This window comes from Euprymna scolopes, chromosome 14, assembly GCF_053919585.1.
Source record: "Euprymna scolopes isolate OS-2025 chromosome 14, ASM5391958v1, whole genome shotgun sequence".
NCBI classification, from domain to species: Eukaryota; Metazoa; Mollusca; class Cephalopoda; order Sepiida; family Sepiolidae; genus Euprymna; species Euprymna scolopes.
The window spans coordinates 51,465,247-51,479,101 of record NC_136495.1 but is presented as its reverse complement, the minus strand read 5'-3'; the positions used below and the strand labels follow the sequence as shown (position 1 = coordinate 51,479,101).

The following is a 13,855-nucleotide window of genomic DNA, read 5'->3' as shown; positions in this document are numbered from 1 at the left end:
CATTAAAAACTAGGGTGAGGTGCGAAGAAATGCCTGTAGAGAGCGAAGCAATTAGTGACAAGGTAGAATTAGACTGTCCTGACCAATACCGAGAGAGATTAGAAAGACTATTTAAAGCTAATAAGCGAGTGTTAGCTAAGTCAGATAAGGAATTAGGTAATACGCATACAGTAAAAATGTCGATTGACACAGGAGACCACCAACCAATAAAGATGAGGCCGTACAGAACGCCTATTTGGAAGAGAGAGTTGGTTGAGAAAGCAGTGAAGGAGATGGGAGAGGCTGGTATTATTGAGCCATCTCAATCACCTTGGGGTTTTCCAGTAGTAGTAGTAGTAGTAGAGAAAAAGGACGGAGGAAATAAATTTTGCATAGATTTTAGAGAACTTAATAAGATAACAAAATCTATTGCTTATCCTCTGCTCTTGATAGACGACATTTTGGCGATGCTGGGGAAGGCTACATGTTTTTCCTCCTTAAACTTAAGATCAGGTTACTGGCAAGTGGCGGTAAATGAGAAGGACAAACCTAAAACGGTTTTCTGTTGTCACATGGGGTTGTTCCAGTTCCGTGTCATGCCGTTTGGGCTAGCAGGAGCCCCTGGTGTTTTTCAATCATTAATGGCAATAGTGTTGAGAGGATTTGAACATTTTGCCATGGCATATTTGGATGACATCTTAATATTCTCAAAAACTCCGGAAGAGCACTTTAAGCATTTACAGGCTGTGTTAGATCGTCTGAAATATCATGGCTTGAAACTAAAAATAGAAAAGTGTCAATTTATGAGAAAAGAGACTAAATATTTAGGATTTATCATAGACCAATCTGGAGTAAGGCCAGATACTGATAAAGTAAAGATTATAAGGGCAATGCCAGAACCTCAAACAGTTAGACAAGTTAGAGAATTTATAGGAACTGTAGGTTATTACAGAAGGTTCATAGCAGGGTTCTCTAGAATAGCTATACCACTAATTAATCTAACGAAAAAATACGCTAGGTTCAATTGGACTGAGGCATGTCAGAAAGCATTCGATACGTTAAAAGCGGAACTGACATCCATTCCTTTATTGATTTATCCCGATCTGAACAAGCCTATGGTCCTATATACGGATGCTAGTGATACGTGTATAGGAGCTTGCTTGACTCAGCCGTGTGAAGAGGCAGAAGCTGTAATCCCGGGAATAAAGGATGAAATGCCTATCTACTTTCTCTCTCACAAATTAACAAAGACCCAACAGAAGTGGCCCGTGATTGAAAAAGAGGCCTATGCCATCGCGTACGCTTTGCAAAAGCTGCATTTTTATTTAGCGGGTGCGATGTTCGTGATAAAAACTGATCATCGTCCATTACAGTACTTGTTTGATGCTGAATGGAAGAATCGAAAGGTGCAACTGTGAGCTATGCAACTGAGTGGCTACGACTGTAAGATAGAGTACCTGTCCAGAAAAGAGAACACGTGCAGATTTATTATCTAGAATTCCCGAAGCGGTAGGGGAAGAAGCTGACGCTAGTGATCAGAATCTAGTTAATGATAATAACTATAGAATTTGCATACTCAACTCTCAGCAATTGCAGAATAGGCCCTCAGAGATGGAAGATGAAATAGAGCCAGAAGAAAATGACTCTCAAGAAGACGATTCTGATAAGATTGCATGGAAATTGATAGACCTGAAGCTACTTTAGTTAGAAGCGAGCAGGGACAAAGAGTATAGCGAACTTAAGAAATCGCTAGTAGAAGGGAAATTACTGCTTTCAAAATCGAGAAAATACCTGTTGGAAGATGATCAGGTGTACTATGTAAATGGCGAAGAAAAGAACCCAATGTTACGCTTGTATGTCCTGGATGGTCACGTGAGGGCCAGTGTAGTCCAGGTAGCACATGACGCATTAGGTCATGTAGGTATTGATAAGATTTACTCGATTTTAGCGAAGAAATACTATTGGCCTGGTATGTATAAACATATCCACTCCTATGTGATGGAATGTGTCACTTGCCAGAAGCGGGCTGTTAAAGGCGCTAAGACACCCCTAATGGAGACTGATATTCCATCATATCCATTTGAGAAGTGGAGCATGGATGTCTCAGGGCCATATAATAGTAGTAACAAGGGAAATAAGTATATAGTCAGCATGGTCGATTGGTTAACTAGCTGGGTAGAGGCATTCCCAGTGCAAAGGAAGGATGCACAGACCATGGCGGAGATGCTTATGAATGAAATTTTCCCTAGGTATGGTGTCCCACATATGTTAGTGACAGACAATGGCAGAGAATTTGTAAATGCCACTATAAGGGAGGTGACGGGATATTTAAGAGTGAAACATTACTACCTCTCCATACCACCCCCAGAGCAATGCTAAAGTAGAGAGATTCCATAGGTTTTTGGGAGATACGCTGTCAAAGTTATCAGAGGACGAAGTCGAGAATTGGGACTTATTCTTGAATCAGACCTTAGCAGCGGCCAGATTTTCACATAATGATATGACTAAATTCTCTCCATATTACCTGGTGCACAGTAGAGATGTAGTGTTACCATTAGATAATCTTCTACTACCAAAAAAAAGGTATACTGGGGAAGAAAATCATAAAAAAATGATTGAGCAGCAGCATTCTCTGTTTGGTGAAGTGCGTCGAAGGATTAGCTCAGCACAGAAAAAGCGTAACAAAAGAGTCAACGATGGAAGGGTTAAGAAAACATATGGAGTTGGCGACCCGGTATACTACAGAGCACAGGTTAGAAAAGGAAAATTAGATCCTAGATGGAAACCGTACTATAGGATAGTAAAACAAATGGGACCGTTAACATATAAAATATGGGATCAACTGACGAATAAAACGAAGAGGGTTCATGCATCAGATATCTATGAAGCCAATATTAAAATGCCTAATATACAGACAGACAGACCTGTAAGGAAGGCCACCCTGATAGATCCGGAAGGAGATCGGGAAGATACGGATAGGTGGGCTGATAATGAGATAGCAGATGAACGGGAGTTAGAGGTAGAATTTGAGGTAGAGGACACAGACTTGCTGACAGAGATAACAACTACGCCTCCTGATTTGGAAGGTTGGGGATCTGAAGATGATATTCCATTATCAGTACGGAGAGATAGAGAAGCTAGTAAGGAGAATAGGGCTGAAGAATCAGAAAGCAATACGATTCCGTCGACACAGCCCCCAGAAGTAATAGACAATGTGATGGGACCTAGACTTCTGAGAAGCAGCATAAAACCGACCTATCAATGTTATCTCAAAACGAGGAAAAATTAAAAATAGCTATGAAGAAGATAAACAAGACGAAGAAAGTCCAATTAATTCTATCGTAAAGTTATTTGGGCAAATGGAATTGAGTGATTGAAATAAAAATGGAACAAATACTAAAAGAGCGTTACTATGTGTATTTGTAGGATGCGTCGCCTGATAATGATGATGGTAATGATGGCTGGATGGACAGTAGCGCTGCGCCACACACGCAGCACAATATTTAAGAAGACCAGCGAGGTGACAATTACATACTCTAAGTGGATCTTGACATTCGTCATCGATCTGGGAGCATATCGGAAGTTTCAAAGGGAACTAGAATACGAAGTTGACTTAGCGGCGGACTTGAATCTGCAAATGCAGAAAAATCAATCAAAACTTGGGATAAATTCTGATCCAGCGTTATTTGTATCACTAGGAGGACGTTTAGATAAGATGAAACAAAGACTCCGATACTTTGGAGGATATTTTAGGGATATTGAATTACTGGCAACAGAAGGGACCCAAAAACGAGTTAGAAAGAGATCTATACCACCTTTCGTAGGTAAACTACTACACGTATTATTCGGTACAGTATCAGAAAGTGACATAGAGGCATTAGGAAAGCATATAAGCGGTTTAGAGGAAAATCAACAGAAGATAAAGCACGTCGTAGGGAAAAGTTTATTGATAGTGAATGTTACTAGATACAAACTAACAGAACATAGACAAAGAATTAACTGGCTATCTCATACGGTCACCAGCCTAAACGGAAGTTTAACTTTTGTAGCTAGAAGAATAAGTACCGTAGAGGCTGTAATTGGGCAAATACTGGAACTGATGATGATGACAAACCAACTCGACTCATCAATTCAGTTATTGACATTGGCAATGGAACATGTTAGGACACAATTAGATTTACTTTCATTAGCGCACATGTCACCGAGCATCATACCTCCCAAAGACTTAAAAACAATACTCGGGATGATTCAGTCAGACTTGCCACATGCTTTACGCTTACCAGTAGATCCAAAGAAGAGTCTATGGGAATATTATAAAACCTTAAGTTGTGCTACAATTATGAAAAACGATAAGATTTACATAGTGGTTGAGTTACCTTTGTTGACTGGAGCTAGCGACTTTGAGGTGTTTAACGTAATTAATTTACCGATACCGTTTCCTTTCACTGAGGAGAGAGCAGTAGCAAGATACAAAGTTGAAACTGAAGGAATAGCTTTTAACCCCGCCCGAACCAAATTCATAGTGTTGTCGCCTAGCGAAGCACTAGCACGTAGCATGAATGCACTGAAAGTTTGTGCAGTAAAAAGTCCCATCTATGCAACTAACGGACACAACTTATGCGTCGTTCAATTATTCCAAGGTAATGAGGAGGGAATCGATAAATACTGTGGAGCAGAGGTGTCGGTGGATACCCCCCCCCCCCCAAGCTATATATCTATTGGATGGTGTTTGGGCAGTTGCCTCAACTAGTAAGCGAAGGCTGACGAAAGTCTGTAAGGGATGACAAAGTGAAATACTTATTCATCCACTTATGACCATTATAGATTTACCTATGAGTTGTGCAGCGTTTGGCACAACTATGGAGATCTTGCCATCCTATAAACTTACAGAGAAGTTTGAGCTCCGGAATGACTTCCTGTCATTAATTAAAATACTGCGTGTAAAGTGGTCGAAAGTATGGACCCCTATCACTAAGGAATTTCTGAAGATAGAAGCTCACGAAATTCCATCTCTTCTGAAACCAGTCAGAAAGACTGCTATAAGCGAGTTAGTAGATGAGTTACGAACAGTGAAGAGTAATAACGAACAAGAAAAATGGTGATGGGAAGAAGTAAGTAAATGGTTATATCCCACAATAATCATCTTGGTCGTGATGATGATAATAGCTTTTCTAGTGTATGGGAAAAGGAGAGTAAGCCACATCAATAGCATCCTAAGGGCTAGAAAAGATGCTAATAAAGTAGATGAGGATGAGGGTAACCCTCAATTAGAGCGCTTAAAAGGAAAAGCCCATTCGATGTTTGAAATGAATAGGGATGAGCATGAAGTGAGGAACGCTACCGTGGTTTTTGATAATACCACCAGTCCTGATCAATCTGGTACAGAATCGAGACTACCAACAAACCCCGCATCTAATACCCTACCAACGTTGGAGATACATATGTGAAGAAGACTAGAAAGAGCCATGGAATGAAATCTAGAGAAAAATGAACTATCGAATAAATAATTGCATGCGTCAAATATATGTAAAAAAAAATAAAAAATAAAATAATAATAATAATAATAATAAGGGTTCTAGACGCTTATAAAAACATAATGAACTGAAAGCAGATTTATAAAAAAAACACGAACCCTGAAAGAAAACTTTTTGCATGTGCATGAAAGATAAAGCTTTTAAAAATTTTCTTCTTTTATTAACCAAATAGCTAAATATTATGAATTGTAAAACCACAGAGATTCCCTAGTATTAAGGCCAAGTAAGAAGAAGTGGGTTAGAAAAAAATATTGATCTCAATATTGTTTCTTTTAAGTAGGGGAGGTAATGTAACAAAGGGTGTGGGTAGGTTGATGCCCCCCCCCACGTTAGGAAGAAAGGCAAAACCACTTGGTATCAAGTTGTTTATTTAAGAAACCTGAGAACTCTGTGTGTTAAAGGTTAACAAAAACTGTATTTACTGTTTATTTGAGTTCGATCAGATCTTTGAAGCGAGCCATTGTGTTATTTTTGTAAATTATAATTTAGATTATGGACAGAGAATTAAATTTCTAAACAAAAAAGAAATATCCGCATCATGTTCAGAGGGCGATATAATTGTTTATATATATCAAGTCAGATGGACAAAAAGGGAGAATGTGCAGGCATTTCTTGAAGAAGAGATGCACAGAGAGGAACACAGTCAAAGCAGAGTTGGCTCTTGACTTGACACATTTCTTCAGATACCCAGAGACCGACACTCCACAAGGTTACAAGCTGATGCCTTCGACCATATTCTTAGCATAATAACACATCGCTTCCTTCAGGACTCTGAAAGAATTATAAGAACTGTACTGTTTTTTTTTTGTTAATATATATTTGGTGCAGAATTGTTTTATCCTGTTTTTTTTTCTTTTACTACACAAAAAAATCCACGGCTCTCTTTCGACGACGTTTGTCGTTAAGAGGGTACACAACGAATTGGTTCAGGATATATAACTAGACGATCAACCGATAATTCAGTCACTTCCCCATACCAGTAACTTTAGACGGCCAAGAATTATCACCGGCAGTGGAAGGGTTCCGAGGTCAATGATCGTCCTCAACCGACTGGTGAAAGAGTGGGGGTGACATATATAACAAAAACTTAATTGAAAATACATCATTTAAAATAAAAATTTGAAATTCTGCAAGTACTTTCTTCTCAATCTAATATATATATATATATATATAGTATATTTTTCAAAAGTTCAAAACATCTTAATTATGATTTAAATTATCTGAAACCTGCTCCACAAAATCATGTCACATTCTATATATTCTCAAATTATTAGTAAAATTACATATCAGTAAAAATACAGAATTTAAATGGCTTTAGTTCATCAGTATATTTTACAATATATCAATTTTCAAACAATGGTAACATTAAGTTGACATGCCAAACGAATATGATCACTGGCTGGATTGATACTTTTCTGGAATAACATGAAAAAAATAAGTGCCAGGACCAGATATCTCAGAGAAATTTTGTGAATTGGTATTTTAATAACTAGACCCTATGTTATTTTGTTATTTTTAAATTAACTCTTAAAAATCGATTAAAAAACAAAAAACAAAAAAAACAGTTGTTTTAGAATTCAGAATGGAGGATCAGTTTTACATATAAATTTAACATAAAACAATCACCCAATTCCGGGCTATTCTTATGCTGTGAGAGATATATCCTGTACAGGTATTTGCATTTGGAATTTTTCCTAATATTTTGGGATTCCAACTTTTGTCTTGGGACCTTAAGAAGGATGTTTAAAAACACTCAAAACCTTGGGAATTCAAGTAAAATTGTGTAATAAGTTAATATAAATTACAGTTGGAAAGGTCAAGCTGGTTAAAATATAGTTTGTTTCGGTTCAAAACGTGTCTTTACTTATGTGCTCTGCATGAACGGTGCTTAACTCGTTGAATTTGATGTTTGCCACAATCCACCGTCAACTGTTGTATGTAGTTCACAAAACAAAACAACTAACAACATATGCTTCTTGTTCTGTTTCTGTCACCTAGTAGAAATGCATGGCTTCAACAGTGTCCAGTATGGTTCAGTTGAGCTTGAGGTGCAGCTGTGTATTTTTTTTTGTGAAAAAAAAAAAAATTCCTCTCAATAATGTTATTGCCCTATGCTGTGACACCTGTTCTTCCATGATGTAAACACAGTGGTTCGCAAAAGCTTTTGAGAGCTGATGTCCCGTTTTTGTTATGGGATGCATGTGTCATTCATTTGCTCTAATAAAGCAGTGAGTGTTTTGCCTCCCTTCTTGGAAATTTTTTTTTTTTAAAGATCTAACATTGTTTTTGTCTCGTAGTTCAAAACGACAAAAAGATTTTGTAATGATACAAGATGTTTTGAGTGCAGCAAATCACAAAATCCATAAATTGGCACAAACTCTATGGCTTTCGAATTTTGGACCAGTACGGTGCTCTCTTGCTCTATTTTCAAAGTGAAGCAAAAACGGACCACTTTGACAATGCCAGTAACATTTACAAAATATTAATCAACTGTAAAACAATGCACACGTTTCTCTTTCTTCGATACATTCTACAGCAAGAGAATGATTTAAATTTAGAATTTCAATCTGAATATTTCAGATTGCCCCAATTCCTTTCTTCTTTTTCAACTGAGTATAAGAATATACCTAGTGTTTATATTAGAGATAAAATCCTAAGTTCAAAATTATCAAAAATTGACTCTTGTTACAAAACTATAAAAATATAGAGAACATATATCTTGGTGCTAAAACCATGGCTCAATTGCTCACCAACCCATTTAAAAGATGCTGCAACTGAAAAAGCGTTTAGGAAAGATCGCTTAAAATTCCTAATTGAATTTTCATGCCAAATTAAAAAGCGATTAGCATTAGATGAAAGTAGTACGACAACTAAACTAAAATCGCAGGTGACTTTTGCCAATCCCCAACAACAATTAGTGACTTGGCAATGCAGTTTCCTTCCCTTGTTTTAGATGATGAACAATGGAGGTGTTTTTGACTTTCTGACAGTGAATTTACTATTTCTACTGAAAATATTTTTAAATACTGGAATCAAATCAATGAAATCATTTTCTTGGGATTTTTCATGGTCAATTCTTGGGGAACTCAAAAAATCTCACTGGGATCACTGATTATGTAGTTTTTTGGGGGGGTTCAAGCGCTTACATGTGATTTTATGGTTTTGTCACCCGGGCATAGAGTTAGGGCTAATATATATAATTATCAGTTAAAAAGTTAAAATAGCCCAGGAATAAAGGGGAGGAGGTCTTTCCATTCAGTTTTCTGTTTGCACGTAATCGTCTAAAAATAAATAAGTAATAAAAAGTAAAATTTCATAGGGTTACTAAATGTGTTAATCTACAATAATACCAAATCATCCGTGATATAGAATAGGAGATTCGAAGTCCGCAGCAAATAGTATCAGATAATTATTTTTTAAAACAATTTTATTAAAAAAAAAAAAAATAAATAAATAAATATTTCATAAATATATTTCTTAATAATACTAAAAACATATTCAAAACAATGAAAGCAATAGGATTTTATTTCTTATTTTTATGGAAAATAATGGTGCTTATGTATTTTTGGTACCGCGCTATTTTTAAATAGTTTTTTCAGGTTAAATTCAAGTTTCACGATATCTTTTTATTATCAAATTGCTAGGTGGAAGCACAAAATAGAAAATACCCTCCCCTCATGTTAAGAATGGCTTTCGAAATAACGTTATTATTTTAGTGTGGTACCAAAAACACATAAGTATCCAAAAAATAATTAAATATGCAATTTCTTTTTGTCTAAACACTGTTTGTTACCTTCGAGTCGCCTATTCTTCTGCATCACCAAAACATCATTCAGAAAAAATGACTCCCTCTTTTTGTGACCATTTTGTGTACATCTAATTTCTACGTGCAAACGAAAACATTTTCCATTCATTCCGTTCTTAGTTGACGTTACGATTTTTAATACATTTTTTTCGTTTTTTTTTTTTAAATCTGTGAGCAAGTTGTGAAACGTTTAAACACTAAAATAAAAGCATTAAAGATAAGAGCAAAATTAAATATAAATCGACTTGAAGCACCTGCTCGTCGTCACATTAATTGTTTATTATGTAAGAATAAGAAAACGCATATTTAGTAACGATGAACAACGACTAAATGAAGGCGTTGTTGTTCATCAATGAATGAATGAAAACGGCGCCGTGACAACAACACACAACAATATAGCAAGGGGCGAGGAGAAAAAGAGTAAAGATATATTCAAATAATAATACATTAAATATTAATGCAATATAATACAATAATTAACCACTTTGTTTAAAATGTTTATTTATATCGACTGTAAGGAAAACTGTGAAACAAATTTTACTACAACGAGATAGAAATTATAGTAATGTCAGTAGTCTGTGCTAGCCTTTACGTCATAACATAAACAATTCATTTCCATTCATTCATAAATAAGACGTTGTAATTGACAAAAACACAGCATTTATTGAAATGAAATTTTGTATCGCATTAAAATTCAGTTAAATTAGATGACGTTGTATTGTTAAGTGATAATTTGCCTAAATTAAAAAAATATATTAACCCATAAAAAAATAAACACTAAGTAAACCAGTGAATATTCAACAACTAAAGAACGCATATTTAAAATCTTTACGAATATATTCAAATTTTACAGTTTTTAAAAAAAATATAATAAATATTAAAGCGGTTTTAAAACCTTTTAATTCTAAAACGAGTAGAAAGAAAGATTTAGTTTAATTTGTTTTTATAAAATTAAATGATAGACAAGTTAGTAATTTAAATGTAAAACATTAACCAATTTATATCTAGAGTTAGTGGCTCCTCCGATGAATACGGTTACGGTACCCTTGCAAAATAATACACGACTTTCGTCGAAAAGGGTTTAAGACTTGAAAATTTAAATTTCCTTTTGGCAAGAATCTTGCCTCTTCATTTTTTTTTTATTTGCACCCCCCCCCCCCACCGTTTTTTTTTCGGCGGATTATTATTAAATGTACACTAACCAGATTATCAAAACAAATGAAAAAATAGTCAATAAAGGGCCCCTTTGTGCTCACTTTCTAATGTAGCGTTAATCCACTTTAAAACAAATCCATGTTTTTAGGTCAAATTTCGCGAATTTAGCATTTTTAAAAAGATTATTTTAAAAAGCAAAATTAAGAAAAAAGGCGAGCATACTCAAAGGCTAAATTCGCGAATTTTGGTCTAAAAGCATCGAGTGGTTCTAAAATGGGTGATCGATTTACTAGAACGTTGCATTAGAAACTAAGCACCACTACTTGAATAGCCACTTTTTTTTTAGTTTTTTTTTTTTTATAATCTCGTAGATTAGTGTCCATTCGATAATGAAATTAAAAATAAATAAATAAATAAAGAGAGGTGCAAGATTCTTCAGGTCTACCTGTCTTGAAAATCGAATTTTGATTCAATTTACGTTAAATTTATATACGAAACTGATCGTCCACTCCAAATTCTAGAGTAATTGTTCTATTCATTTTTTTTTTTTTTTTGTCGCCGTTTCAGGGTGTTCACACATAATCGCCAAAAAAAATCATTTAGAAAGAAGTATAATCATAATAACAAACATTACCTTTTTTTTTTTTAGTATTATTTTTTTTTTCTGTTAGAATGTGGATTATTCATCCAATTCCGTAGACCAAGACACAAACAACAATAAAAAAAAATTGTCTACGTGAAATGCAACAATCTACAAAAAAACACTAGAAATAAAAGCGCTTTATGCACTTATGTTACTGGGCTATAGTATTTTTTAAATAGTATTTTCAAGTTAAATTCAAGTTTGATGATATCTTTTTTATCAAATTGTTAGGTGAAAGTACAGATTTGGGGTTTGTTTTACTATACACATAGATTCAAAAAAGTTGTCAAAATACAAATATATAACAAATAAATGTTATCAAAGGCAAGAAGTTAGTTTTCTACCTAACTGGATAATGTTTTGGTGTTTTTATTTACACAGTGTTACTGTTTGATGTATTGGAAAATTTTAAATGGCGTCTGACTCTCTCTTGAACACGGTAAGTTTGGGAAAAACGAGTTAAAAATGAAAAAAAAAAAACAACAAAAAAAAAACTACTGTTAGAAACTCGCTCAATATTTTGGGCTGACATATTCGATGGGTTTCTAACAGTATTGTATATAGTTTCTTATTTTTAACTCATTTTCCCAGACTTACCGTGTTCAAGAGAGAGTCGGGCACGGGCACCATTTTAAATTTTCCAATATATCGGTAAACACTGTATGGTTTTCGAGCTGAATAAACATCTTACATTAAATAAAAACACTAAAAAAAATATCCAGTTAAGTTGAAAAGTAATTTATCTTGCCTTTGATAACATTTATTTGTTATATATTTGTTTTTTGTTTTTTTACAACTTTTTCGAATCTATGTGTATAGTAATACAAAACCCAGATTTGTTACAAAATGCCCTCCCTTCCCCATGTCAAGAATGGCTTTCAAACAGCACGGTAACATAAGTGCATAAGTACCGAAATAAATAAAAAGCGTTGTAAATAGTAAACAGAAAATGCGATGTAAATAATTTTTTTTTCATTCCGGGGACCAGAGTTTATTTTTGTTTGTGATTAGGGTTGTTGTAACTCGTTACCGAATTTTACCAAGCCAATGTTGGCAGCCATGGGTCAATTTGTTTAAGCAAACAATAAGTCACATTTATATACATTAAATTTATTGATTGGTTAAAATCAATAACTTCTTTGTTGACATTCTTCGCCAGCTGACCTGATATGAATAATCTGGAAAAGCCACTTTTGATTATTGTTTAGTAAACATATTTAAGAATTGGTAAACATTGTTCACTAGTTTTAAATTATGCAAACAAACTAATCTGTTTATGTTTTTTTTTTTTTTTTTTCCAGAATAACAAAATATTTTAAAACTAATAAATATTAATCAGAAATGATTTTCCTTGGGCATTCATATATATAAGATCAGATCAGCTGACGATGAATGTCAACAAAGACGGCCAGAACTTGACGTTAACCTATAGGTTATCTTGAATTTTGCAGCTTTAAGATAGCTGTCATCCAAACATTATCTAAACCAAATTAGTTCTGAGTTTATAATAATTTGATTCAATTAATCATTTAATGACCAAACGAACGATACTATAAATCATTAGGTTAGATATTATTTGGTCAGAAAATCATTAATTGAACAAAATTGTTGTAAAATTAGAACTAATTTGATTAATATAATGTTGTTCCAATGTCAGTAATCTTAAAGCTGAAACGTTCAATATAAGCACCTTAATTTATTCTTGTTTGTTATTTTGGCTGTCGCAACTGGCTAAAGCCAATGTTGGTAACCGCACAGAGGCTGATCTGTTCAAGCACCAAACATTAGTCGCATACATTAAATTCATTTTTGACATTTCTCACCGAAATGTTGAAACGAGAAAAGAAAACAAATTACTTACTTTCGTGTTAAATTCTTTGAGAGATCGACAAAGATCTTCCTCGTTTCCATTATTTTCAAACACTTGAAGTAAACTTTCGCCATCCATTTTTTTTTTTCTTTTTTGCACTTTTTTATGATTTCCGTGTAATTATAGAAAAAAAAAAAAACAACTTATGTCGACACTAAATTAATATTATTGTTGTTATTGAAAAAAACTCCAAATGGTAAATAATTAATAATAATACTTGATGTCTCCGTTTGTTTTTATTTTTTTAAAGGAGGGGGGAGGCGAATCTGCGGCTCTTTAATTTCAAATCTTTTTTTTTTTTTCGTTTTTAAGGCAGTTAATTTTTTTTAATGTAAAGATTTTAGATGTTATGATAAATGATAAAAAATTTGATAATTTTTTTTTAAAGTGCACAAACAAAGAATTAAAACTTTTCACAAAACAAAACTTTTTAATTATTACTACGTGCTAGTTTGACTTTTTTTTAAATAAATATCTAATGGTTAATCTTAAGATTAAATTTAAAGAAAAATATTAATCAAATTGTGAAAATATGAAATTTTTAATTTGAAATATAAATACAGAATTTCTGCATTGCAGAAATAGCGGTGTTTTTAATTTAACGTTAAATAAAATCGAGAAACAAGTAAAAGCTAATTGAGTATTACCATTAAATAAAATAATTATTTAAGTTGTTTTTTAAATTAATAGATCTTAATTTTTTAATACAACCAATTAGTCGAGAATATAAACTTTTTAAAAAAGCAATAACAGTTAATAATAATAGTTCAATTTCTTTTTTTTTTTTTTTAATAAATAAAAATTTAATAAAAATTCGAGCAACTGTTTGGTGATAAGATCTTACCTTTTTTTAATAGATGATTAATTAT

At 33.7% G+C, this 13,855-nt stretch overlaps 1 protein-coding gene across 1 annotated transcript in view; it reads right to left on the bottom strand.

Annotated features, from left to right (window-relative positions):
* LOC145293001 (chaperone Ric-8A-like) overlaps positions 1-13,457 on the bottom strand; it is a 75,144-nt gene extending 61,687 nt beyond the window's left edge. The window contains exon 1 of the mRNA XM_080139256.1: positions 12,978-13,457. Coding sequence (XP_079995382.1) covers positions 12,978-13,064 — 87 coding nt within the window. The 5' untranslated portion in view covers positions 13,065-13,457. The remainder of the gene's footprint in view (positions 1-12,977) is intronic.
* Positions 13,458-13,855: the final 398 nt, after the last annotated feature.